General features: G+C 42.4%; 1 protein-coding gene across 2 annotated transcripts in view; it reads left to right on the top strand.

Annotated features, from left to right (window-relative positions):
* Positions 1-25268, top strand: part of COL5A1 (collagen type V alpha 1 chain) — a 243899-nt gene extending 218631 nt beyond the window's left edge. The window contains exons 53-66 of one of the 2 annotated variants that reach the window (XM_030535663.1): positions 384-437; positions 1376-1429; positions 2185-2292; positions 3217-3270; positions 3378-3431; positions 4550-4657; positions 5315-5368; positions 5788-5823; positions 6750-6803; positions 7342-7600; positions 8508-8620; positions 10953-11021; positions 16762-16995; positions 22591-25268. In XM_030535663.1, coding sequence (XP_030391523.1) covers positions 384-437; positions 1376-1429; positions 2185-2292; positions 3217-3270; positions 3378-3431; positions 4550-4657; positions 5315-5368; positions 5788-5823; positions 6750-6803; positions 7342-7600; positions 8508-8620; positions 10953-11021; positions 16762-16995; positions 22591-22737 — 1398 coding nt within the window. In that variant the 3' untranslated portion in view covers positions 22738-25268. Of the gene's footprint in view, positions 1-383; positions 438-1375; positions 1430-2184; positions 2293-3216; positions 3271-3377; positions 3432-4549; positions 4658-5314; positions 5369-5787; positions 5824-6749; positions 6804-7341; positions 7601-8507; positions 8621-10828; positions 10898-10952; positions 11022-16761; positions 16996-22590 lie in introns of both variants that reach the window. The other variant, XM_030535661.1, reaches the window with a different exon arrangement.
* The last annotated feature ends 1869 nt before the right edge of the window (positions 25269-27137 follow it).

A 27137-nucleotide genomic window follows, 5' to 3' on the forward strand; every position in this document is an offset into this window, starting at 1 on the left:
CTCCTATTGACTTCTACTGGGAGCTAAGTACCTGACTTCCATTTGTGCTGTGAAAATCTCTCCCTGTCTTCTAAGTCTAACTGTCCAGTAATTTACTGGACCCCAGCAGTGGACTTTATAGCTTGAGTATATTATGTGTTCCCTTTTATTCATTTTAAGATGCCTATTATATTTCAAGTCACCCTTTTGTTCTTACATCATAAGATGGGTAAAATGAGATATCAGCTTTCTGATTAGCACTCATACCTCATATTGTCTGCCTCTCCTTAATTCTTAATTCTAATGCAAACTAGAATCAGTCAGGTCACATGTAAGATACCTGGTCTGTTTCTTTTACATGTCATATTACAGTTATGAGCTGTTTTCTTCCACTTTTAACCCAGGGATCTCCTGGCCCAACTGGAGAACCAGGCCCATCAGGTCCCCCGGGGAAGAGGGTAAGTTAATTTGTTAGAATGTTGTTTCATGTACATTTTAATGAGATTTCTGAAATGAGTATCATTATTATGCTTTAATTCTAACAGACCTTACCCAATCAGTTCACTCAGTAAAGTTCTTAAAGTTCTGATCAAATGGTAAATATCTGCTTTGCATGGCAACATTTGTCACTTCAGTATCAATCTTGCAATATTGTCATATTGATGTATAGAAATTTGAGGCCAGAGCTTGCACTGGTGCAAATAGGCAGAAGTCAGTGGAGCTGTGCCTATTTAAACCAGCTGGGGTTATGGCCTGTGTGCAAAATGGTCAGTAAAAGTAATATATGCTGAAAACAATTGTTAAGGAAATATCTTGATCTGCATTTGCCTGCCTGTTTATGGATTGATCCTGCAAACACCAACAGGCAGAGTTCACTGCTCTTGGAGTGCACAAGACAGTGGAATTTGGCACCAGCTCTCCCAAAAATGTATGCATGTGCATCTCTTGGGGGGTGCTCACATGTGTGTACCCCCAAAAACAGAATCAGTAACTCAGAATAATTTATCTTCTGAAACTAAGAACAAAACGTGAGAAAATTCACATACTGAAATGCAGTAGTTTGTTGGTGACGGTTGAGCCCAATCCAAAGCTGATGGAAGTTAATGGAAAGGTGCCTATTGAATTCGATGAGCTTTAGATCAGGTTATTGGTATCCAAAATAAAATGAGATAAAACATTTCGCTCTCCCATCCTATTTCAGGATTTCTCTGCCAAATGTTCATCTGAGAAGGGTAGAAGGTTAATTTATAAGGGTGTTAATTTTTAAGGCCATTGGCAGATAGCCACCTTCATATTATTTCCTTCTTGTTTACAGTATCTCTGTAAATACCACCACAGCCATTCCAGATGAACTGTGGTCTAAGATGCTATTGCTTCTGTTTCATGTTCTCACTAGGGTCCTCCTGGTCCAGCAGGTCCTGAAGGAAGACAGGGAGAGAAAGGAGCCAAGGTAAGGAATAAACATATATTGATAAAATCAGGGTTTTCAGCTGTGCCCTCTGCAGCCCTTTGTATGCAACATCTCATAAAATCTTGTGTAGGAAGAACAGAATGTCGTTTCACTTTGTATTTCAACAAACCATCAAACCTGGAATTTGGGGCCATCAACTTCAAATTAAGACTTATCTGCTAAGTGCTTGTTTTGCCATTTAACAAATTCCACTGGATATTTATGGATTTGTAAAGGGCTTTGGGATATGTTTTTGCTATCCAAAGTGTCATTTACTGTTTTGCCAATAGCACCGTGTATACAGGACTCTATAATATCATAAAGCAAACATGATATTCTCAAACAGTGATTATCTCAATAACAATGTTGAGCCAAAATTAGAATAGTGTTGCAAATGGTATTGTAAGTTACTTTATTATTATTATTGTTATTAGTTATGATGTATGTTGTGGTGGCATCCAGGAGCCCTAGTCACACACTATTGTGCTAGGTGCTGTACAAACGCTGAACAAAAAGATGGTAGAGCATACAGTCTAAGCAGTACTACTGCAGGTAGTCAGTAAACAGGTGGAAATGGAAGAGTACTGCAACTCCAGGATTTGGCTTTCAGTGGGTGCAGTAGAGAGCAGGATGGTGTGTGGCCGGAAGGTATAAAATAGGGACGGAGTTGCATGCATCACACTAGCTCTGATCAACTGTAATTCAACTATTTAAAGAGCAATTGAAAACTGAATCACTTTGTCGCTTACCACCAGGGTGAATCTGGTCTGGAAGGACCTCCTGGGAAGACAGGTCCTGTTGGTCCCCAGGGAGCTCCAGGGAAACCTGGTCCCGATGGCCTTCGAGGAATTCCTGGCCCAGTGGTGAGTATTTAAAAACTGAGGGTAGCCCCAGCAAGCTTTTGAACAGCAATAATGACCAGGCCTTACAGTAAATCATCTCTCTTAGGGGATGCCTTTTGCCCCAGGCACCAGTGTAGCTGGGCCACAGAAGTGAACAGTCTCCAGACTTGAATGCCTGATGTCTGGTGGCTCAGTGATTTTAGCAGAGGGGCCCTGGCTCTAGAATTCACTCCCCTACCCCCACCCCCAGTGATCCAATAAAGGCCAAGTCTGCTGACTTTTATAGCATGATGGAATATCTGTTCTTTTCCATGGCTTTTGGCTGAGTTTTGGGGTGGGAAGGATGGGATGAGTTGGTATTTATTTTACTTATGGTAGAACAAGGAAGTCAAGGGTAATTGTGTGCGTTTGGCTTTCATTTTTTATTAAAGGTTGAAGAAGCTCTAGGGTAAAATTTTCCAAAATGCCTACGTCCCATTTTCAAAAGAGACTTAGGCACATGGGAGCCAAAGTCCTATTAACTTTAGTTTCTTTGGTGCACTTGGGCAAAACTTTCATTGCCACTTAGTCAGGAGTAAATGAGGACTTCAGGATTGGGCCTTGTAGTTTGCTTTTTTGTTTGTTTATTTTAATTTCAGAAGACTGAATCCAAAGCTCCTTAAAGTTGCTAGAAAGACTCCTGACGTCAGTGGCCTTTGCATCAGGCCCAGACCATGTGCCTGCTCCTGGAGCATTTCTAATTAGGTGTTAAAATTAAAGTTAATTAAGGTTAAAATATATACATTTAATAATGGTTATAGAATGAATCCTTTTTTCTAGAGATGGGCCCAAGCCACAGAGTTCACATATGGAGGGGTAAAGTTTGAGGTGCTCAGATCTAGAATTTCACCACTAGACAACCTCTACTATGAATGCCTAATCTGAGTGGATTTCATTGTTTTACAGGGTGAACAAGGGCTCCCTGGTTCCCCAGGCCCCGATGGTCCTCCAGGCCCACTGGTATGTCTTTATAGTCCCAGTTGTTTGGTTACTTATATACAGAATTTTGCATTTGGCATATATTATTTTTATCTGAGTTTCCTCTTCTTTCATTTATTTTTTTTAAGGGCCCACCTGGTTTACCTGGTCTTAAGGGAGATTCAGGTCCTAAAGGTGAAAAGGTGAGACTGCGACATAAAACATGTTCAGATACTTTTATTTTCAAAGTCACTGATTCCCCCCCTTCCCACTCCCAACTCTCAGGACAGAACATAATAGATGTCAGTAGTGATGCTATGATGATATGATGATGACGTGTATATTATAAGATTCTGTAGCTTTTGGGGTAAAATCCACCCCTGGGAAGTAAGTTTCACAAGGTCTCTGCACTGCTTACGTCCAATATAAACCCTATTTTGAGGTCTTAAATGAGACTGAAGTGGTGCATAGGCCTTGTGCAGTCTCTCTGCATGGGAATAAATGTATCCCTCTATGCATAGTACACAGTAAGATTCCGCATTGGTCCAGAATTCACTGTTTTCACCACAGGACGTGCTAAAACAGAAAGAGGGACTGTTGAGGATATCACAACATCAGGATATAATAGTGTTAGGCAGTTCCTTAGAGTAGGCCTCAAGCATACAAGAGGTGTTGATCATGACAGCTACCTCAGTTATGAATCTTCAGGGTATATATGTTGAATATCAGATGGGTTCATTGACCAGGAAGCCCTGTAAGTGAGTCAGGAAGAAATTTCTCCCCACAGTTCAGTGTGTAGCATTACACATTGGAATCCATGGCTAATGTTTAACACTTTCCTAGAATTTACCTGGCATAGATATGTTACGCAGGAAACTAAACTGATCCATTCTGTTATGCTTATGTCCCTATGCAATCTCTAGTTATCATGGCTGTGTAGCGCATGCAATTAGCAAGAGGCAAAGAAAGAGCAGTAACTAGAAATTAACGTCACATATGCCAGTTTATGAAAAGAACAGACTCCAGAGTACAGCATTGCCCCTTCTGTTATCATATTTGCAGTATTCCTTTAGCAAAAAGCTAGTGTTTTTCATTACATTAGGAGTTGTGGGCATTTTTGGCCGCTTTTCATGCTCAGCTACAAACACTTTCCTTGTGCCTGCTCATCCCCAGATTCCTGAAAGGTACAAACACTTTTCTTCCACTTGTTTAGTTTCTTCCTTTTATAGATGGGCTCTCCTGTAGGAGTTTCTCACACTCAACACCTTCCAGAGTATGACACAGCTGATCTTAATTAAACTCTGCTATTTATTTTCTCTAGGGTCATCCAGGTTTAATTGGCCTCATTGGGCCCCCTGGTGAGCAGGGAGAAAAGGGTGACAGAGGTCTCCCAGGACCCCAGGGTTCATCCGGACCTAAAGGAGAGCAGGTAGGTGTTTTTAGGGGCACTTCGGAGTCATTCGTGAGACTTTCCTTAAATGTGCCTGGGAAGCAATGCTGAGCTTCATACTGGGCTTAAAGGATTAAAACCTTGTTCCTTTCATCAGATGGCTTTTTAATAGTAGAGTTGGCCTTTTCTGGTCAGAGGCATCATCTCAGCATGACACAGGGTACTTTTGCTAACTCTTTAATGACATTTCCTACACAAATATACCATACTATAGAAGCTAGTGATGGGCACCAGCTGGAAGTTATTCAGCTTAAGGGAATTCAATTGAAGGGAAGTTCTGATCCAGATCCAAAATTGGTTTTGGTCTTAGGGATTTGGACCTGTCCTTCTAAAGAGACGCTGAATCCCTGTGCTCTGAAAGGTCAGGGAAGTGGGCAACTTGGGCCTATCTCTAATGGAAAAAAGTGAGACCTGGAAATGAAGTGGCTCTTTTAAAGATTCAGGCCCTGGGACGGTACATTGATCTCTTTGTGTAGACCCTCACACCTCCATGGATAAGCCTGCAGGATGGTGGCTTTATTCCATACTTAGTCATCAGTCACTAAGCACCCAAATCTGAAATCTGAGCTTATGGTACATAGATGATGACCCACATGAATACATTGAAATAAACTTTATTTTGCCTTTACTTTTTAGGGTATCACTGGTCCTTCTGGTCCAATTGGACCTCCAGGTCCACCAGGATTACCGGTATGTAGTTGAAATTGAAAAGCCATTTGGTCAAGTGGCAAAAGCACAGAACTGCGAGTCAAACAATCTGGCTCTGCCGCTGATGCAATGTGCGACCATTGACAAGTCATGTAAATGCTTTGTACCTCAGCTTCCGTGAAATATGGATAATCGTGTGCTACACACCTCCGCGGGTTATTCCGCAGCTAAGTTCATCAATATTTGTGTAGCACTTTGAATTGCTTTGTTATTATTAATAATACATTTCTGATGTTCACTAATAAGCAAGTAAAGTCAAACTCTTCAAATGTCCTCAGAAAATGAAAAAACGGGCACAAACATGGCTGAAGTGAATTTATTGAAAAATTCAAATGATTATGAAATGATTTCACATTTTTTGCCCAATGCTAATGATATATTTTTCTCTTTCCTCCGTTCAGGGTCCCCCTGGTCCAAAGGGTGCTAAAGGGTCATCAGTAAGTATAAACCATACAAAATTAAAAGGCAGAGGAATCTTTATTAGGTGCATAACCTACTATCACCATTATAAAACAGTAGAGTCAAGGCAATTAGCTAAAGATTATTTTAGCGAATACAGTCCTTTCAGGCTGTTTAAAATGAAAAAATATAATTGGAAATATTTCTTTTATGCCCATTGTACTTTCTGCCACATCACTGTTGAAAAGATCAGAAATATTAAAACAGTGGAAAGTAAGCAATAAGCCTATTGCTGTAAAGATGGAGACTTTAAAAATGGAGAGTGAGAGAGGGAGGGAAAAATGGAAGAGTGGTAGGTGTGACACAGAGTGAAGAAACGGGTGGAAAATACCCAGTTACACTAGTTTAATGTCACCGTTTTCTCCTCTGTGAAGATAGAACTATAGCTTGTTGAAAAATGCAAGTTACTTTTAATGGGGAAATTTTAGAAAATGTGTTTATCAGTATGTTCTATAGACAAAATTCAGTTTATTCATTACACAAACAAAAACCTAAAATTTCTGTTTCAATTTCTAAAAACCTTTTTGGTTTAAAATGTTCATGTTTGGGGATGGTGTGAGGGGCAAAATTTTTACATAAATCCTAACCAAAATGTGGACATTTTGCCAGAAACTTTTTCAGTAAAAGTTTTTCAGCTTGTTTTTTCAGCAAAATATCAGAAAATTTCTGCTGAAATGAAAATATTCTGCAAAAATATTCATGTTGGTTAAAAATCTATTTTTCATCCCCCCCACCCCCAAATATTTTGACAAGCCCTAGTTAGCACCAGGTGTGCTTGGGGCAGCTGGAGGCTGAGGGAGAGAGCAGAAAGGAATTTAAAGAAAGAAAGACATGCATGGAGAATTTGTGACAGCTGGTATTTATAAGTGAGCCACTCACACTTGTTTCTGTTTTTTGCACTCAGGGTCCAACGGGTCCAAAGGGTGAATCTGGCCATCCAGGCCCACCAGGACCTCCTGTAAGTATAACCCATTGTGGTGAAGCCTATGGCGAAGTGACAGCTAGAGTTAGTGTGTGACATACCCCTGAGAACCCCAGTTCTTGATAAAGAGGCAACACGCAGTGGGTCCATACCGAGGAGATAGGTGCCTTAGAAATACCAGAGAGGGAGATGAGGCAAGAAGGCTGAACAAAAAAAAGAAAGGTGTGCGTGGAAAGGATCAACCCACAGGCTGAAGGTGGAGCATCTTTCTTGAAAGACTTTCCAACCAGGGTGGATATTTTTAGCACCAAAAGACTTTCCCAGCAGTCTGTATGCCTTGTGCAGACTCTCTCCTACTACACAGGTTGAATGCCTGAGCCCTGTAAAATTCACTGGTGACTGAGGATTTCCATTAGTACCATAATGGACCTTGGCGACCTCCTGTGTGTGCGTGTCCTGTGGCGGTGAATCTTCCTGTCACAAGTGCAGCATGTTCACTCCTGTGGCTGTCCCTTCTGTTTCTTTCACCTTTCCCCTGCGAAGCTAACGTTTCAAGTTCTTCCCTTGCACCAAGGGTCCTCCCGGGGAAGTGATCCAGCCCCTGCCTATCCAGTCCTCCAAGAGGAGCAGGCGAAACATTGATGCAAGCCAACTGGTTGATGAGGGAAACACTGACAACTACATGGATTATGCAGATGGCATGGAGGAGATCTTTGGCTCCTTGAATTCTTTGAAACTGGAAATTGAGCAAATGAAGCATCCTTTGGGCACTCAGCACAACCCAGCTCGTACCTGCAAGGATTTGCAGCTTTGCCACCCTGACTTCCCAGATGGTAGGTGCTTGAGGCTGTGAACAGGGCTGGGGGAAGAAAGAAAGCCCAGCAGAGTTCATAAATCTGCACAATCCTGTTGGTACCACTTAGTGCTGGTAGGAACATAGAATTGGTATTTTCCTGCAAACAGGAGGTGAAGAGTAAGGGCTTGTCACAAGAGCCCCTCACCCAGTTGCACCCTGGGAGGTGTAGTTGGGCCAGAGAGCCTAGCCAATAGAGGAAAATGGGAGCAGAACGTATTCTAATGGCAACTCCCATGAGGCAGCATAGTGCCATTTTGAATCAAAATACTTCCGTTTTTGGCCAAAAGTCAAAAATGGGTGTGTTTCAGGCCTTCCATTTTTTCAATGAAACACTGAAAATTTCCACAGGAAGTAGACACACTTTTCATGAAAAATGTTGTTTGGTCAAAAACCCAGTTTTTCCACTGAAACACAGCTTTGACAGAAAATATCCAACCAGCTCTACTATAAATCCAACATATCAAGTATGAAGTATTGTATAGATATATACTGAGGGTCAGATTGTGGGTCTGGCCACTGGAGCCTTGTCTACACTATGGCTACCACCTGTTCCAACAGCCACTAATAGGCATTGGAATTAATGAAGCATTTATTTGGAAATTTCCCTGGTGCGGATAAGGCTGCAGTAGGATCACCGTAGTAGTGTTCCAGTTCTGAATTTATGCACTGTTCTACATACTGCACTTTGCATGTTGATTGTGAAGCCTTGTTATATCCAGGTCTGTGTTACTATATAAGGAGAAACATGTGTTGGCTGGTCACATACAAGTAATGTAATCTTATCCCAGGGATGGAAATGGTTGGGTTTGATCCTGAGGAAGTTCTGGAAGTTCTGTTACATTCTTAACTTCATATAGGCTAATCCGTTTTCCTCCAACTTCCAGGTGAATACTGGGTTGATCCTAATCAAGGATGTTCAAGGGACTCTTTCAAAGTTTACTGTAACTTCACAGCTGGTGGAGAGACCTGTATCTTCCCTGATAAGAAATCTGAAGGAGTAAGTTCCCACAAACTGTATATTTTTCCTCTGAAGCTGGTAATGGAGTGTTTCCTGTTGTGCATATTCATAGCCAGTCACCTTGATCAGATAAACTCAACAATGAAAAGTAAAAAGCAAAGATCAAATGTGTTTGTTAATGTCAGATTCAAGATTGGTTTTGGATTACGTTTACTGAGCGCATTTCACTGAAAGAGTAAGCAATTTTTACGCTGTTTTAGGGCAAGGTTTTGATGGTCTCTGAAGTATGATGAAAGCTGATACCTTACTTTTTTTTGCATTGCTTTACAAAGGCAAACTTCTCCATCATTGTCTCTACCGTAGTTCACCATGAGGTTTATTTAATCTACTCTTTTTATCCCCAATTCAGCAGTGACTGCTACTCTGATGGTTTTGTCCCTCAGCACTGCTGGTTCCTCTTCTACTTTGACGAAGTCTTCTGACATAGTGGAGAAATGTTGTTCTGCTGTAATTTCTCCTGTTACTCATGTACTTGGGTGTTCCAAACTACCATGCCTAGGATCAGGAGAGTTCATGGCATTCAGTTGGTATGCAGACCAGGTGTGAATCAGTTTAGTTAATGGGCAATGATGTGCTCTCCCATCCTCATGTTTCCAAGGATCCCCCAGTCATAACTCAGCCAGTCACATCCAGTTGACCATGCCAAGTTCTCTAAGTGTCTTTCAGTTTCAGTAAAGTACACCTCATTGCCCCATATCCATCCGCTTTATATTATGGGGCTGATCATCAGGTGTAAAGACCTACTCTTAAATTTAGTTTCTCCACTAGGTAAATGTGATCTCTTCCAAGGTGGCTGTCAAGGATCCTCTCAGTACCATCAAGAAGGTCTTCACATGCTAGGTTAGGGTATAGACAAGAAAGATTAATTGCTCCTGTGCACCCTGATATAAGCTGTTCACTTGCTGAGATAATTTCAATCCCTAGAAATATACGTCAACATGGAACAAGTGATATGCAGCGCAGAATTTCCGAGGGGTTCTGTTGGGGATTGTTTAAACAGAAGATACATTTCTTCTCTTTGGTGTTAGACCACCGTTGTTCTCCTCCAGTCATTGATTATTAAACTATCAAAATCTGAGTATTAAAATCTTTACGGTGTTGACTTTGCAAGCTATTGCAGTATTCCCAGTGGAACTGATTCTTCTATCACATACACTGGCATAAGTGAGAGGAGAATCCAGCCTATTATATTAATTACTTGCATAGATATTTGTGGATATTTTGTTATGGGCCGCTGCATGGACTGAAAAATGTATCCCATCTCGGTGCATCCACAGCATGGCAAAAATGTGCCGTTTGATGTTATGGTTCTCCTCCAGTGAAGGAAAGAATAATCCCAAGGCACCTACATCTAATTCAGTCATTGTTCTTGGAGAGAGTGAAAGGAACAGTGAGGAAGCTGGTGGAATAATGAGGGGATATTAACTAAACTCTGTCCCTGCCTGCTCCCCCATTAAACACATCCCTTGTTCTGACTGAAAAGAGAATATTCAAATTCACAGCTATAAAGGGTCCTCCGGGAAGGATGGTTTGGCAACTCCTCTCCTTATCAAGGTCACAATCTGGTTCATTACAGACTGTTCAGTTGGGACTCCACCATGTATTCTGGTTCATTGCCTGCCAAGGACTACACATTCCATTGACAGTATGTTACTGGTGCTCAAACACACAAAGCAGATGCTGGTGTTTTATTAATTCTCCTAGCCTAGCCTCTCCTTGCTCCAGCACATCTGGATTTGACATTGGACTGACATCAGCCTTCTCCATTCTCAGTGCTGCTTTTCCATCCTTGCCCCCCACCAATCCCCATGTAGATAAATGGATCATTTACCACTAATACTTTTCTCTCTCTCTTTTTTTTTTTTTTGCCATCCATCTGCAAAATGTGATGCCAGTTTTCCATCAGCAGATATCTAGAGGTTACAGATCATTAACCTCTTAGCAATGAAAGGTGGTACCAAGGCAGTTTATACCTCTGTGCAGTGGTGGAATGTCCTAATTTAGAAGCTGGCAGGACCCTTGGGTTCAGCAGACTGTTTTTATTACCAGTGTATAAAGTTTAAGAAACTGTGTGTTAAACAAAGTTGGACAGTTTCAATGAGACAGACAGACCCAGGATGTGCAATTGAATGTAACCTTTTCTTTCTTTCTTTGTTTCTCTCTTCCACTTTCCCACCCACAATTTAGGCTAGAATTACTTCTTGGCCAAAGGAAACCCCGGGCTCCTGGTTCAGTGAATTCAAGCGCGGTAAACTGGTAAGAGGCACCCTACCACTTTCTGTTGGTCTTTAATCCGTCTCATATTTTACAGAGCAAAATGGCTCGTTGGCCCAAAGAGCAGCCTTCCACATGGTATAGTCAGTACAAGCGGGGTTCCTTGGTAAGTGGCTAACCTTGGCCCTACAGTCTGAATCTGAGCACGTCAGCCACGTCCGCTTTGGTTATGGCCAAACTGTTTGCACTCTGCATGTTGGACTAATAACCATCCTAGGACACCTTTTAAAAAAAATTAAGGTGGAACACTGACTAAAATATATTGGAGGCACATTTATATGACCCTCTTCGGGGAAGGTAACGGGGTGCAGGCCCCAATTCAGCAAGGCTGTAAGCACATGCGCAGTATGTGAACAGCCAATGAGATTACTCCTGTGCTTAACACTAGGCATTCGCTTAAGGACCTTGCTGGATCAGAGCCTCTGACAGGAGCTGGTAGCTCCTTTAGTGCGATAGCTAAATCTAGCCGCTGGAACTGGCCACTCTTCTGAATCACAACCAGTCACCACTGTGCTACCAAAGCCTACTAACTATAGTCGAGATCAGCACTTACATACCACAGTGATCGGGTCTACAAGAATACGAGACTTGGACAGAGGGTTTTTTTTGTTTTACAAGGAAGTTTTCCAGTGAAAAAATGGGAAGTTTTTCCATCAAAAATGTCTGAATTATATTCTGTATTTCAACCAACTCTAAGGGAACATAAGGCAGGCACATAATAGAGAAATAAGCCAACCCATTGGAGTTAGATCCTTCAGTTTCATGTCCCGATATTTTTGCTGAGTCCAGGGCATCATGAGTCTGTCTTCAGTACAGTCTCCTAGCAGAAGTATCCCCCTTCCACACCACCTCCATTAGTCTTGGAGAAATGGAGAAAACCCACTGAAGAAGAAAGATTTCAAACCCTGCACATATTCTCTAAGCCTGTGTGAACTAGAACTTGGCCTAGAGACACTGTTAAAGTTATAAAGGGAAGAAGAATCTCTGTCAGTTAAATAATTCATGATACCTACATTCTACAACAGAGAAACCAAGGAAGTGAGGAAAGAAGGAAAGCACAGATAGTTGACGAACAAACATCTACAACAGGGATTCTCGACCTTTTTTCTTCCTGAAGCCCCCAACATGCTATAAAAATTCCTTAGCCTGCCTGTGCTGCAACTATTTTTCTGCATATCCAGGAGCTTAAAAACCAGGGCCGGCATTAGGGGGTAGCAAGCTGGGCAACCACAGCACAGGGGGCTCCTTGAAGCTTTGTTGCTCAGGCTACAACTTCAGCCCCACCTGGGGTGGCGAAGGGCTCGGGCTTCGGCTTTCTGCCCTGGGGCCCAGTAAGTCCACCGCTGACCCTGCTCTCTGGCAGACCACTTGAAATTTCCTTGCAGCCCCCAGGGGTCCCGTGGTTGAGAACCACTGATCTACAATATTTGCCCTAGGGGTGTTGGGAGCTGAGATGTAGCTGCATGTCTTGGAAAGATGAAATCTACTGTAGAGTGACTGCATTTTATGGAAATATGGAACAGTATCCGAGGGTCCATAAACTATGTTTGTAGGTCTCATTGTGGAATGATTAGCATGAACAGGGCCCTTCAAAGAACAGAAAGCTCCTGAATGAATCTCAGGTCTGAACAAGCAAGTAATGAGCTCTGTGGAAATCAGTGGGATTTGGGAAGAAAAAAGTACACACAGGGCCAGATCCTCAGCATCACCAGAGTAATTAGAGCAGTGGTTCTCAAACTTTTGTCCTGGTGACCCCTTTCACACAGCAAGATTCTGAGTGTGACACCCCTCCCCATTATAAATTAAAAATATTTAATGCTATTATAAATGTTGGAGGTGACGTGGGGTTTGGAGTGGAGGCTGACAGTTCGCGACCACCCCCCCCATGTAATAATCTCACAACTCCCTGAGGGGTCCCAACCCCCAGTTTGAGAATCTCTGAATTAGAGCTGCACTGCTTTGCACTAGGGGAGGAACTGACCCACTGTATATACCCAGCATCTCCTTCCTTCCTCACACACAGAGCCAGCCTGCTCAGGCTGTGTGGGCCTCCTGGAACTTCCTCTGCAGAGTTTTGCTGCAGTACACATCAAACTTCCACCTTAAAAACCAACCAATAAACAAAGAGACTGCCTTCTTTTCTCAAGCCACATTCTTTGTCACTAAGTGCTGAACACTCTGATTCTGTCCATGAGAGAGCAACGGCTTCCATAACTGTTCCTGCAGCGCACGCCCCAAACAGCGGGCTTGTATTTTGAATGTATCGCAGAGGGGCTTAAAATCAGCGCTTCAGCCTCTTAAACATCTCGAGGGGGAGGGGCAAATTCTCATGACTTAACTTCAAAAATACATCACTAATTAATATCTGTATCTGTTCTACTGATTTTTTTTTTTAGTCTATTGAACATTAGCCACTCACTTTAAGGGCTGAATAGCCAGTGTAAAATTTCGGTTTGGGGGTTTGTTTCTTTTTGCTAGGAACTTCAAAGCTATTTGGAGCCCTGTGTTTCATCTCTCTCTGTTGCCGTTTTCTTGCTATGTACCTATGCTACATTTTCTTTTGAAAAGAGCCCCCAGCACCTAGAAGATATTTGTCAATGGAATACCCCAGTGTTAAACACATGACTCATAAAAACAATGCTCTGGTTTTGAGAACACAGCCAATGTCAGTAAAATGGATGGAACAGAATGCTGGTACTGGTAAGTGGAGGGAGTTAGTGCACTTTGACTGGAAATTGAAATCCTGACTTAGGTCAAAAATGTAAATGAGTTTGATGGGTCTCTTTAAAGGTCCAGTCCTGCTTTTGTTAAAGTGGATAGCTAGAGCCCCATGGATTGAGTGCCTTTCTGCACATCCCAGACACACTGGGCACTGGGGGCTTAGCCAAAGGTTGTTGAAAGCAATGGAAAGACTCTCCAGGGGCTGTGAATGGAAGATATGGGTTCTCAGAATGTCTGAAATCTCAGGCCACTTATTTAGGTCGCTGAACAGGAATTGAAGAGCCGACTTTTAAAAATGTTGGCCTTTCTTTTGGGACAGTTTGTAGAACCCCACAGATCTGAAAGGACATTAACATAATAAACAGAAAAATCATCTGGTGTGATGTTTCCATCCCGTTATCTCTTACCCACTGGTTAATATCAGTGAAATGCAGACAGATGACCGCATTAATTCCCACCACTTCTCAGTGATGGATATAGTTTAAAAAGTAAAAGAGTTACAGATCTTTTCTTCTGGAGTGTGCACTCCAGCCCTTGCATGTGTGTGTGACTCCCATTAGAGCTAATTATGCTTTATACCTATCCAAGCCTATAATCATTTATTGCCATATGGCATCCATCACGAATTGTTATTGTAATGCATAAATAAGGAAGAGACTGATTCTTCAAAACCACACTCCCACGAGCAATTCTCTTGCACATAACTTACCCCATTGGCTCCAGTTGAAGGGCTTCGGGATTGGATCCTAACCCAGCATCTAAAGAACCACATCTCTGCCCGCTTCAAAGGGATATTGGATGCCAAGGTCAAACAGCTAAAAAACCAGAGACCTGGTGGAATTGGGCAATGCTTATCAGTAGCTCTGTGGGCCCCTGAACAGGTGCTGGGCAGTTAGCACGTGTGTTCATTTCCTTCTATATCCTGGTGGCTCACTCATATTTTCTCGTTTGGCATGCATGGCTTTCTCCTGTTCAGTCATGTTTAACACTCAGGAGGAGATGCGCAATGGGATCCTGACACGAGAACCGGTTGGTATAAATACGTGTATATATTATTATTATTATTATTGTTATTATTATGTATTATTATTACCCATTGCTGCTGATTTTATTGTCTGGCTGTGAATCTCTCCTACTGTTTGCAGTGTGTACCATACCTTGAAGTTTGATGACACCACAAGGAACACTGCACCGTTTGCATGTCTGAATTTTTCTCCAGATTATTTCAAAAGGAAGCAACTGTCTATAGATCCGATTTATAAGTGTCAGCTCTCTTGGCTTGGCCATGACAGCAGATGCTGTCTCTGTGTAATTAGTTTAAAACCACATTGGAATGGGTATATTATGCATTCGCTTACCGGGCCTTTGATAGCCTACAGAATGAGGTCCCAGCTGCAGATGAAAAGCCTTCCAGAACAGTATTGCTTTCAGATTCATCAAAGGGTCTGAGTTGTAAGAAGCAGTAGAGGATTTCACATAGCTGTGTATTGCAAAAGATATATAAAACACCATAAGGGGAGAGAAGGTGATTTTCATACCTTTACATGGGATAGGAAAGAGTAAATGCATTGCCATAGATTTCATGGTGTGCAGTAAAAGCTTTTAAAAATTGCAAACCGTTAGGCTCTTTGCGTGGGTGTGGCCCCCCACCATAGTTCAGTGACTTTGCCTATCTCTTCTCTAGGCCTTCTGCATCTTGCTAGTGTCACTTTATATCTCCCTCTCTCTCTCCCTCCTCCCCAAACAACCTCTGTTTCTCCCTTCTCCCTCTTTTTGCCCACTCCCATTCCTTGCTCTTGTTCCTCATCAGCGCTACCGATTGTGCCTCTTTCAGATTCTGATGCTTTTCTTGCACAAATGCTGCTGGGAGTAATAGCAAATAACCAGGTTTCTGGGTGCATTCAACTTGGCAGTTGCTGGTGTTTCAGTGCCATCCTCTGGGAGCTTGGTGGAAGAAGTTCCAGCATTAGGGTAAACAAGAGGCTAAAGCTGAATATTTTAAAATCTTTCTACCCTCAAATTTAGCAGACCACAGGGCCTTGAAAGCTGTTTTGTCAGAGTCTTTGGAAGGATCCCCCTGCAGAACCTCTGCATGCATACCATAAACCAGCACATGCAGAGGAAGAGAACACATACCTAGCCATGAACAGGACTGTGGCTCCTTTCGCCAGGAATATTATGTCTCTGTGACACATTGCAAACCAGTTTCAAAGGTAGTTGATGGGGGAACACCAACTCCTGGTAGAAATGAATGGCAAAATACCTCAGCCCATACATCAAAAGATGTCCTCCAGGATCAGAAGATCTCACGTGCCAAACTACAGACAAAGCTAAAGATGCTCCATCGACAATGTTACCTTTGGCAAGCTCTTTCAGAAGATGGAGGATAGGGTTTTCTGAAGCCCTCAGTGCTGGCCTAACTCTGCTTTCCTTGAAGTCAAGGATAATATGACCCATGACTTTCGTGGGACCAGAGCTTACTCAGCACTGAGGCTCCCCCACATTCTTTCCAGGTTTTTCTAACAGGACAGAAGTCCCGGAGACTTACCTCCCCTTGACTGTAAGCCCTACTTTTCCCTTAGATTTTTTATTCACAAATGGCCCAGAAGCAGCTGGAGAAAGAACGTTCCCTTCAGAGCAGCAGGGATGGCTGGCATCCAAGCAATGGCAGCAAAACCGTGGAGACGGTCCTGTAATAGAAAGTCATAACATAGCAGGAGCCTATAATTTAACCTTTTAATTGGTCAGTAATGGTGTGTGTGTGTGTGTGTGTGTGTGTGTGTGTGTGTGTGTGTGTGTGTGTGTGTGTGTGTGTGAGAGAGAGAGAGAGAGAGACAGAGAGAAATGAAGTCCTAACCACCCAGGCATAGAGACTGTAACACATCTGCCTGTGCTGGGAGCTGCAGTACAGTGCAAATGTCCGTTGACAAGATGCTGATAAGAGTGGGTAGAGATGACAGAGATGGTGGCATGCTAACAACAGGTATCCATTTTCCATGAAGAGATTAACTCTCCCACGGAGCATTTTCGAGTCCATAGTTTTGCATCGACTACTTGAGCTTCCCAGATATGTGTTTCACGTCACTGCCTAGTATTTCCCCTTCTTTGTTTTCCATTTCTCTCAGCTTTCCTACGTGGATTCGGACGGCAATCCCATCGGAGTCGTGCAAATGACTTTCCTGAGGCTCTTGAGCGCCTCTGCAAACCAGAACATCACCTATAATTGCTACCAGTCTGTAGCGTGGCAGGATGCCACTACGGGCAGCTATGACAAAGCCGTCCGCTTCCTGGGCTCCAACGATGAGGAGATGTCCTACGACAACAACCCTTACATAAGGGCTGTCCTAGACGGTTGTGCAGTAAGTACACACGCTGACAGAGTCAGGCACAGGAGGGGCTTCTGCACCCAAAGCAGAGTCAGTCTGGCTTAGTAACTAGAGCTGGGGGGTGTCAGTCAAGACTCAGGGCTTTTTCTTCCCTTGCTCTGCACTTACTTAGTGTAGGATTTTGGGGAAAGTCACTTCAAAAATTTTCAAGTGTCCCTTGATTTTGGGTGCTTCCGTTTTTGGGTTCCCAACTTGGAAGTCTTGGGGCCTGATGTTTTAGAGGTGCTGAGAAGTTAGTTTTTCACTCTCTTCAGTTAGGATAGGGAGTTCTCAGCACCTATGTTGAGTTCTCAGTGTTTCTTGTTGAGCACCTAAAGGCAAAGTGCTTAAAACGAGTGGCCACTTCTGAACATTTTCACCTTAACCTCTCAATGGCTCCATTTACCCATCTGTAAAGGGGACAATAATTACATACCTACCAAACAGGTGTCTTTCAAGTCTTCTTTAATTCAGTATTTTGGAAGCAGTTTATTTTATAGTTACACAATGGAATGATTCCACAGAGGAGTGAGCTCTGTCAACCTATCCTGAAAGGCAAAGCATTCAAGGCAGGAGTTTGGTTTTTCCACTGCCTGCTCCCAGACCCAACTTCCCAGAGTGGGGCATGGTGTTGTGATGGATTTTGACATCTGAAGCATGCAAGTCTGGTAATATTTGATCAGCCTCCGGATTTAAAAGGACTGTGTTATCGTGCATCTCTCCTGCATGACTTCATTCTTGAAATTGACAAAGGAGCTAGGAAGTGAGGGTTCAGTTTGCTCAATGCTTGCAGCCTTTTCCCTGTTATAGGGCAATCCTACACAAGGCCTAATCCTGTACGAAGGATGGTTCTAGTGGTTGGGGCACAAGCCTAGGACCTATAAGACTTAGGTTCAGTTCCCTGCTCTGTCATGGGCTCCCCGTGTGACCAGCAGCCAGTTTCTCTGGATGTCAGTATCCCATCTGTAAAATGAGGATAATACCACGGCCCTACCTGTAGGTAAATAGAAGATTGTGAGGTGTTCCAAAACTATTTTGGTAGGGACCATTAAAGTACCTTAAAGAGAGATTATAGAGGCAAAACTTCCACCCGAGACAAGAATTGTAAATACAGGTGCCTACATTTTGCCCACAAAAATAGCACGCACCTTGCCTGCGTTTGTATGTAAGCAGGTGTTGGTGCCTGTAAATTGAGTTGTGGTTCACCCAGATGTAGGTATGCCATTTTGCCATTTGTGCAGGTCGTTGTGGGATTTGTGCTTGGTCATATTTTGCAGGCTCATCTTAGATTCTAAGGGTCTGATTTTCAAGAGTTCAAGGCCAGATTTTTAAGTTTCACTACCCATAATTCAGGCCAAATTTTTAAAAATGCTCAGCTCTACCTTTGGCAGCTAAGTAAGAGCCAGATTTTCAAAGGTGCTAACCATCCTATATGTTTTTAACTAATTGGACAGTGAGCTTTCCTGAAAATCTGGAATCTAGTTTTGGGCGCTGAACCTCTCAGAAAATTGTAGCTACCTGTCTGAAAAATTGGTGTCATGTTTGCCAGTTCAGTTCATGCTAGGACCCAGTTTCTTAAAACTTGGAAATATGCAAAACCTCTCCTTCTTCTGCAACTGGGATGATCAAAATCCACAGGAGTAAAAGAAAAAAGGAAAATATTGAGACGTCTCAGGGAGCGAACCCTTAATAGAATTTAAGAGATTAAGTCGAAATCTGTTCGAAAGCCGGAGTGTTTTTGCTATAGAAGCACTGAGGGAAAATTCAATTAGAGTCACTAATTCTCTTAATGCTGCTGCAGAGAGATGAAGAGTGCTCATCCCATATCTGAAAACACTCAGAAGCCATGTGGGGACATCTATTCTCAAGTACTTTGTATCTCTTGACAATATGATGTGCCCTTAGAAAAGTCAACCTCCATCTCATCTTTCCATACTAAATCTCAGGGAAGCTGGAAGATCACACATCCCAGATTTAAAAGCCGATATGCTTGATAAAAAACATTGCAGTTAGAAATTATTTTGCTCAGGTGTCCAACATTTTCTACATTTTTCTTCCCTCGTTTTTTCTGTAGCTATGGATATTTGCAGGAAAACAGCCCTCTTAAGAGTTTATTTGCCTCTGTTGTTGTTTGTTACCAGAAACTGTAACATAACCTGTTATTAGAGCAATCAGTTTGGATGTCACAAACAGAAGAATATGAGGCCGGATAAAAGCAGGAGCACAAGGGATTGTGACTGGTGGCTATCGTTACCACTGCAGTAGCATCTAGAGACTCTGAATGAGATTGGGGATTTATTGTGCTAGCCGCTACACAGACAGTAAGACACACTCGCCGGCCCACAGAGTTTACAGTCTAAATAGACATTGTGGAAAGGGAAATGGGCACAGAGAGGTAAAGTGACTTGCCCAAGGTCATAAAGCAAGACAGTTGCAGAGTCAGGAATAGAACCTGAGTCCTAGTCCTGTGGCCTTTCCATTAGACCACACTGCCCCTCAGGAAATGGGTCTTCAAAGGTCCGATTAAAAGGTGCTGTGCTACCATACTTGAAAATAGTGCAAAAAAGAGAAACTATTCAAAACAGAATGCGCCAGATCCTGAGCCGGTGTAAACCTCCAGGCTCCACCAACTTCAATGAGACTATGCCAGTTTACTTCAACCAGGCACCTGGCCCCATTATTTCTTTCCAGTTTCACAGGCTGCACCTACAGCAAAGATTATTATAATATGTTATTTATTACTTGTACCATGCCCAGAGATGTGTTAGGCTCCAGGCAGGTCGGGCGGACATGGCCCCTGCCTAGGGTGACCAGATAGCAAGTGTAAAAATCAGGACAGGGGGTAGAGGGGGGGGGTCATAGGTGCCTATATAAGAAAAAGCCCCAGAATCGGGACTGTCCCTATAAAACAGGACATCTGGTCACCTTACCCTGCCCCATTCTAAATGTACCTCTACACTTATGGAGGCATGAAGGGTACAGCCACTGCATGCCCAACTAGCACAGATATAACTAAGAGCGTAGACCGTGAGACAGAGCTTAGGTAAATAGAGGAGCATGGCCTACACGCCTGACCTCTGCCTCCCAGAGTGCAGACCCTACACAGCTCTCTACGTGCCCAAACAACGCCTCCTACATCGGATCCATACCGCTATTTTCAGTAGTGTGGTGTCCTGCTGCCTCCTTTCTGCCAGAGCCTTCCCTCACCCGCTGGCTTGAAAGTGTCCAGCAGCAGGGAGCTCTCAGAGCTTTTCCCCATTGCCTTCCCCCTGCTAGATCCTTTCACTGTGGCATGGAGCTGCACATGTCGTGCCTGCCATGTAGACATAGCCTGTTGGTCTGGATTGGGCAAATTTGCTTAGTTTTCATGACCCGGGCTTGGGAATGTCGCTCCTCCTCTGCAACGTCCACCATTTCCAAATCCATCAGTTGGAACCCCAGGGCTGTGGCTGCTATTCAGCCACTCATGTCAGAGCCAACCAGTCCCTGGGTATCTACGAGTGCAGGGAGCCACAGTCTACACATCTGTGAGGCTTTAAATGGTGCATGAACTTGTGGTCATCTTCTGCACAGAGTGAATTTCATCCTGCACAGCGCTGGGCACCCTCAACGCACATTGATATCAATGGGAGTTGAGGGCACTCAGTTCCTTGCAGAAACAGGCCACAGGTTTACTAAGGCAAAGCTCCCAAGTTCTTCAATACAGTTTTTGCCAGAGTTAGGCCATCAGGGATTGTGTCATAGCATTAGAATGATAATGGCCATCTAACCAATGTAGCATTGCTGCAGAGTTCCTGTGGAAGTTGATCAAATGCACACTTCTGCCATGATTCATTCTGTTCCAGCGAACCCCAAAGGAATTCCACGGCTAATGTTGGAGCCATTACTTGAATGTGTTTTCACTGGTCTTATAGCCCTTTTTCGGTTGCTGTGATATAGCCTGTCCTTCCGAGACACACAAATCAGAGGGTACGGTGGAGCAGAAAAAAGCCCGTCCATAAATTCACTTGTTAGTGCAGTTTTGTGTGCCTGTGGGTGCACTTCTGTTCCTCTAATAATTATTTATATTTTGGAAATAACTGTATGGCCAGCGGGCATGATAAAAAGACAACATCACCTTGCAAATTCCACCAAACTTTAAATGTGCTCTTTTGTGTAGCGCCCGGATAATAGTCAAACTAATACATTTAAATTAAATTGCACACATTTGCTCAACAACCATGAGCCTCCTCAGGGAGGTAAAACAACAATACTGCAGCCACAACCATTTTACTAAACTCCTGTCCCAGCCCTGGTACGTGCTGAAGACTGGGTTAACATCTCTGCATGTATTTAGAGGCTGCTTATGCTTCTCCAGAGGCCTGTCTGGTTACAATAACCTCTCCCCATTTTTGTTGAATAGTAATGAATCATCCCATACAATTGTGTGTGTCATGGACAATGGATATGTATGTTCAGGGTAGGGGTCGTTATATTAATAAGTCTTGTAGCTGATGAATAGCCTGACACTTTTTCCTTTTCTAATGTGCTTGGTTTAACGTCTGTAAAAATAATCCACAGCACAACTGCGAAGAATCCATACAATCTGGCCAAGATTTTTGAAACTGGGTGCCTCCATTTTGGGTTGACCAACAAGGGTGCTCAACACTTTCTGAAAATCAGGTCCCTTTAAGATTTCCTTAGTGGGAACTCCCAAAAATTGAGGCACAGAATCATTAGTCACTTCTGAAAATCTTGGCCTCTGACTCAATGTTCACTACTTTGTTTTTCACCTTCCCCCGCTTTATGTATCATCCAGATTCCAAGTTGCCCCTATGTTAACCATTCCTTCTCACTTCCTATTTTAACCTCTACACTTTTCCAGTGCTGGATGAAGCAACCTTCATGGCTCCTTCTGGCCTGCAGTAGAGAGATCCTAACTAGAGCTAGTCAAAACTTGGAAATCCCAGTTTGTGTGAAATTTTGTCACTTTGAAATATATTTTCATTCCATTGTGAAACAAATTCCAAATAGTTTTGAAATTTCCCATAAACCAAAAATTCTAGGGGAAAAAATGCGTTTCAAAAAAAAATTCATTTTGAAATTTCAGAGTTCAGAATTACAATTTGAGTTTTATGGCTTTTTTTGTTTATATTTTTATTTTTACATTATTTCATGGCATGTTCGTTGTATAATATATATGACAATAATATGCACAATTAGCCCTGACATGTCATCATCTGGCACAATAGTTAAAATATTGTATTTGTCAGTAGATTGGTACAAATGCACACTTAGATATTTCCTGACATGATATTTGTTTCCATTGGAGGCACAAATGCCCGCAGCAGAGCAATTGTATTAATGTATTCCATTCAGACACTGGGCCCAGTTCATTCCTGCTACAAGCAGGCACAGCTGCATTTACTCAGTGAAATTCTGCCTGTTTAGATCTGGGCTGAATGTGGTACAATCATCTCCATTTGCCTGGTAAGCCACTCGGTATAGTTTATGATTACCATGAGGCTCATTCATACGCTTGGGTTCACTTCAGTATTAATGATCCTATTAGCTGAGTTCTTTTTTTAATCTCCCCTTCTCTCTTATTAGACAAAGAAAGGCTATCAAAAGACTATACTGGAGATCAACACACCCAAAGTAGAGCAAGTCCCTATCGTTGACATCATGTTCAATGACTTCGGAGAACCGTCACAGAAATTTGGATTCGAGGTGGGACCAGCTTGCTTCATGGGCTAAGAGCCACCTGAAAACTAGTCTCCAAATGAGCAACCTCGTAACCTCATTGCGCCTTTTTTTAAAAAAATGTCACATGCACGTTCTGAAACTGGACAGTGATGGGTTAAGTTTTTTGGGGTTTTTTTTTTGGTTTTGTTTCTTGTTTTGCCTGAGTTCAACTGTGCCACTGCACCCACACCTACCAAATCCAAATCAAAGGGAGAGAGAACCATTCCCACGACAGGCTCAGAATCACATGACCTAAACAGATCACGTGGCAAAACAACCTTCCAAACATGTCAAGGGCTACAGTACATTTTTCTGCATGCTCCTTTTCACAGCCACCGATGGACTCAACTTCTTCCACTCCAATGTACAGAAATTAGAACAGATCAAAGACTTTCTTGCCATGAAACTACAGCAAGTGCTTGTGGATTTTTTTTAAAGAAAAAAAACTTGAAACTATGTATTCAACTTGACCTTGAAATCATGTGCGAATTCTGGGCCTGATCCAGTCCCCATTGAAGTCTTTTTGTTGATTTCAGTGGGCTTTGGATCAAGCCCATAAATTAAACTTAAATGGTCATTTGCAGAATGTTTAGTTTCTCCGTTTAATTATTTTCACAAAAATTAACAACCCAGATCAATGAATTTGATAGTGTAAAGTCACTCTGTGCATCTCCTTACCATGTATTAAAGGTGCTTATATTTTTGTATGTTTGTAAGTAAATATTGTATATTATTTTAAATGTTATATGTTGCTGGCTTCAAAACATGCCTGTGACCCTATCTGCAGTAAAAGAACAACCTTTCTCCCCAGCACCCCACACAAACAATAAAGCTAGAAAGGGAGGCAGTTAATTTTATTTCCATTGTTTGTGTCCAAGTCAAGGATCTTGCCAACACTTATAGCACATTCTTAAGCATGTCAGTAACCAACGGAACTACTCAGCTTAAAGCTAAGCATGTTCATAAGTGTTAGCAGGATCAGGGCCCAAAGTAGCAGCCATCAGTCAACACCCACACACACAAATGAATTTCAAGAAAAAATCACACGACTTGGATGGAAAGTTTTTTGATGCAAAATTAAATATATATTGTGTGCCACTTTCTAACAGCCCGATTTGGAAAACCCTGACTTGGAAAATCAGAGCCCTGTCTGGTTCTTTGCCTTTTTGTACACTCGCCTTGATTTTTTTTTCCCTTTCTTGTTTTAATTCCATTCCAAATGGCAGATTGCACATGGCAGGGAAATCCGCTTTCCCTCTCCCTCCTTAAAAATAAAATTAAAAAAAAAAAGGTGCTTTTTATTTTTACATTTCTCTTTGTGGTGCTATCTATTTTACTAACTAATACAACACTGGTGATCCCCTGCCATTGACCAATCTCCCAGCATTCTTTGCTTTAGCCACTTTCAACACAGACTGCAAACGTTTGCTACAGTCTTTAATATAAATGCATGCTACCCTCATATTCGTTATGTAGCAGAGCTGCTTCTTTTCTTTAAGTGTATTATGGTAGCTTATATGGCCCATGTAGAAAGTATTAAATGTGCTTACTTGGTTTGTTGTTTTTTTTAAGAGTATCCATACACTATATGGTGGTAATTATGCCAGATTGTACTCAGTTGCTGAATTTTTGTGGTGCTAATTTATGTATTTGTTCAATGTACTGAAGTGAAGATGAAACTGCCCAGTTGTCTATCTTGTTTGCTGCCTCAGCTGTAATTGCCTACAAAACAGCTCAGAGAGCAAAAGAGAGAGAGGAGAATGTGCAAATTTCCTTTGTCTTCCCACATGGCTGGCAGGAAGGCTTTTCACGTAGCATTGGGCAATTCAGATTGCAACCTGCAGATAGATTGGTTTTCCCCAACTGTTTTCTCGTTTGGGTCACTGCTGGAAAATATATATTGCAGGTTATTATTTGGCCTGGGGTATTGCAGTGTGCTTCAACCAAGGGGGTGTATCATGGTAAAGGAAATGACATCACATTTACTGTGAATAGAAGCCTATATATGATGTCCTTTCCCCTCCTAAGCAAAGGAAAGCAAGATTTGATCAAAGGGAAGTGATCATCCGCAGTGGTAGGGGAATAAACAAGAAGCTGTGACATTGCAACGGGTTGCGGTGCTTTTAATTCCGTGAGAGCCGGTGTAAACGTATCCTTGTTTTTTTCCAGTTAGGAATAAAAGGTGCTATCCAAGGAAATCACATAGAAAAACAGCAAGGCAGTGCAATCACATATGTATTATAGATCAGAATTCAGATTCCAATTGAACAAGTGGGAATCTCAAAACTGTTGCACATTCATCTCTGCAATAAAAAAAGCCATATAGAGTTACACACACGTGTGATGATGTCTAGGTCATGTGATTCTGTTATGAATTCTCCTCAAGGGAGCTTTTTTTTAATTTCATTTCTTTGCTTTTTCTTAAATTCCTCTGTTGAATACTACAAAGTGTTGTAATTGTACTGAAGTTCCAAACTCTTCCACTTTTCCCCTGACCACTTAGCTATGGTATATTGCAATAAAATTACTTCTTGTATTTGCAGACCTTCTTTTTGTGTAATTTTATTTCCCCCACCCTTTAATAATATATATGACTTGAACAAATGTTGATAAGAAAAATAAAACCTATGGAAAAAAAACGTTTAGTGCATAAGGCCCTTTTTTAAAAATATACTGTCAAATGACACATTGTACATTTCTTCAAAGTCCAATAAACATGTCATAAAATTTCAGTGTAATGCCCATAAGAGGTATTTTTAAATATTTTAAACCTGTGTAATAAAGGAATAAATGTAATAGATTTTTTCAATAAATCAAGTTTACTGTTTCCACCTAACCCAACGTGATGTGAATGTCTTCTTGAAGTACAGCATGATTTCCCCACTCACCCTTCTGCTCAGTGAAGCCTGAAGAGTTCAGCAGAGGAGTGGAAGAGTGCTCACAATAATATATGCTGTAAAATAAAAACAAGCTCATCTGAGAGATCATTTTTGGAATTCCAGACGTTGAATCCTTTTTTGCCGAGCAACTGAAATTGTCCCAACAGTGTGAGGAGGCAACACGAGGCATTTCAGACGGTACTTTGCTCATGTGACGATATGGCCTACTGGTGACCATTCTATTGATTATAGTACCTCAGAAGTGTACTAGGTGCTTTGTCGAGGATGAAGAAGGGCATGGCTGACCTCAAGTGCTGCATTTGTTTAATATCTGATACAGGGCCGGATTTACGAGGGGGGTGTTTAGGCACCTAAAAATGCAGATAGGAACCTAGGCAGTTTTGAAAATCCCACCAGGCTCTCCCATGGCCACAAGATTGACCCGTAGCCATTATTTGAGGTCTATCTCCAACTCTTGCAGGAGGATGGGCTCAGAGATCTGGTACTGTAGATCTTTACTGACTCTAACTTCTATTGGTTGAAATAAAAACCTCCCAACGCTAGAACTGCTAAGTTTCTCACGCTGGCTTTTCTAAGTATAAAAGCCAGGGCTCAGAGGTTCCCCAGCACTGTCATAAAGATATAGGGTGAGTTTTTTTAAATGCCACAGCAACTTAGAAGCACAATTCTCACTGGATGTCAATAGGTACAGCTACACTGGGAGAGGGAAGCCGCCCCCCACCTCCACCCCCAGTGAGTCTCAGAGCGTGGGTCAACTGGCTTGGGCTCCTGGGGTCACACTATGGGGCTAAAACTAGATGTTCCAGCTTGGGCTCTGATACCTGGTGGGGAGGGTGGGTCTCCGAGCCTGAGCAGGAATACCCACCCTGCTAGTTTTAGCCCCACAGTGTGACCCGGCCAGCCTGAGTCAGTGGACCTGGGCTCATACTTGGTGCTGCAGCTTTTTATTTGTATTTTATTGTATTTATTTTTGCAACATAGATGTACCCCATGGAGTTTGTGCTTCCAAATCACTGAGGTGCTTCTAAAAGCTTCACCCAGAAGAGTTTGCACAGTGCTGATCATGATAATCATCAGGAGAGTCATCTGTGCAGCGAAGCCTTGATCCTGTGAGGTGCCGCTGCTCAATTCTCATTGAGCTCTGGGAGTTGAGGGCACAACAGTTTACAAGACTGAGCCCCTGTTTGTAACCAGAGAGACTTCAAATATCACTGGAAAGGGGCTGGGCTTCCTCAGTGAAATGTGTGTACTGCAGCTGAAGCTTCCTTAGTGACTCCAGACTGCTTCAGCTGGCCCTTAAACACTCCCTCCCATAGTCATTAAAATAAGCTTAAAAAATAAGACAGGCAAGATGGTTTTGAGGACTGGCTACTGGAAATCAAGGTTGAATTCCCAGCTCTTTCGAGGTCTGTGTTTCACTTCCCCATCTGAAAAATGTGCATAGTAATACCCCCTTTCATCAACCCTTTGTGGTATAATCTGAGACAGAAACTGCTTAGACTCACTGAGGCC

Source organism: Gopherus evgoodei, chromosome 16 (assembly GCF_007399415.2).
Source record: "Gopherus evgoodei ecotype Sinaloan lineage chromosome 16, rGopEvg1_v1.p, whole genome shotgun sequence".
NCBI classification, from domain to species: Eukaryota; Metazoa; Chordata; order Testudines; family Testudinidae; genus Gopherus; species Gopherus evgoodei.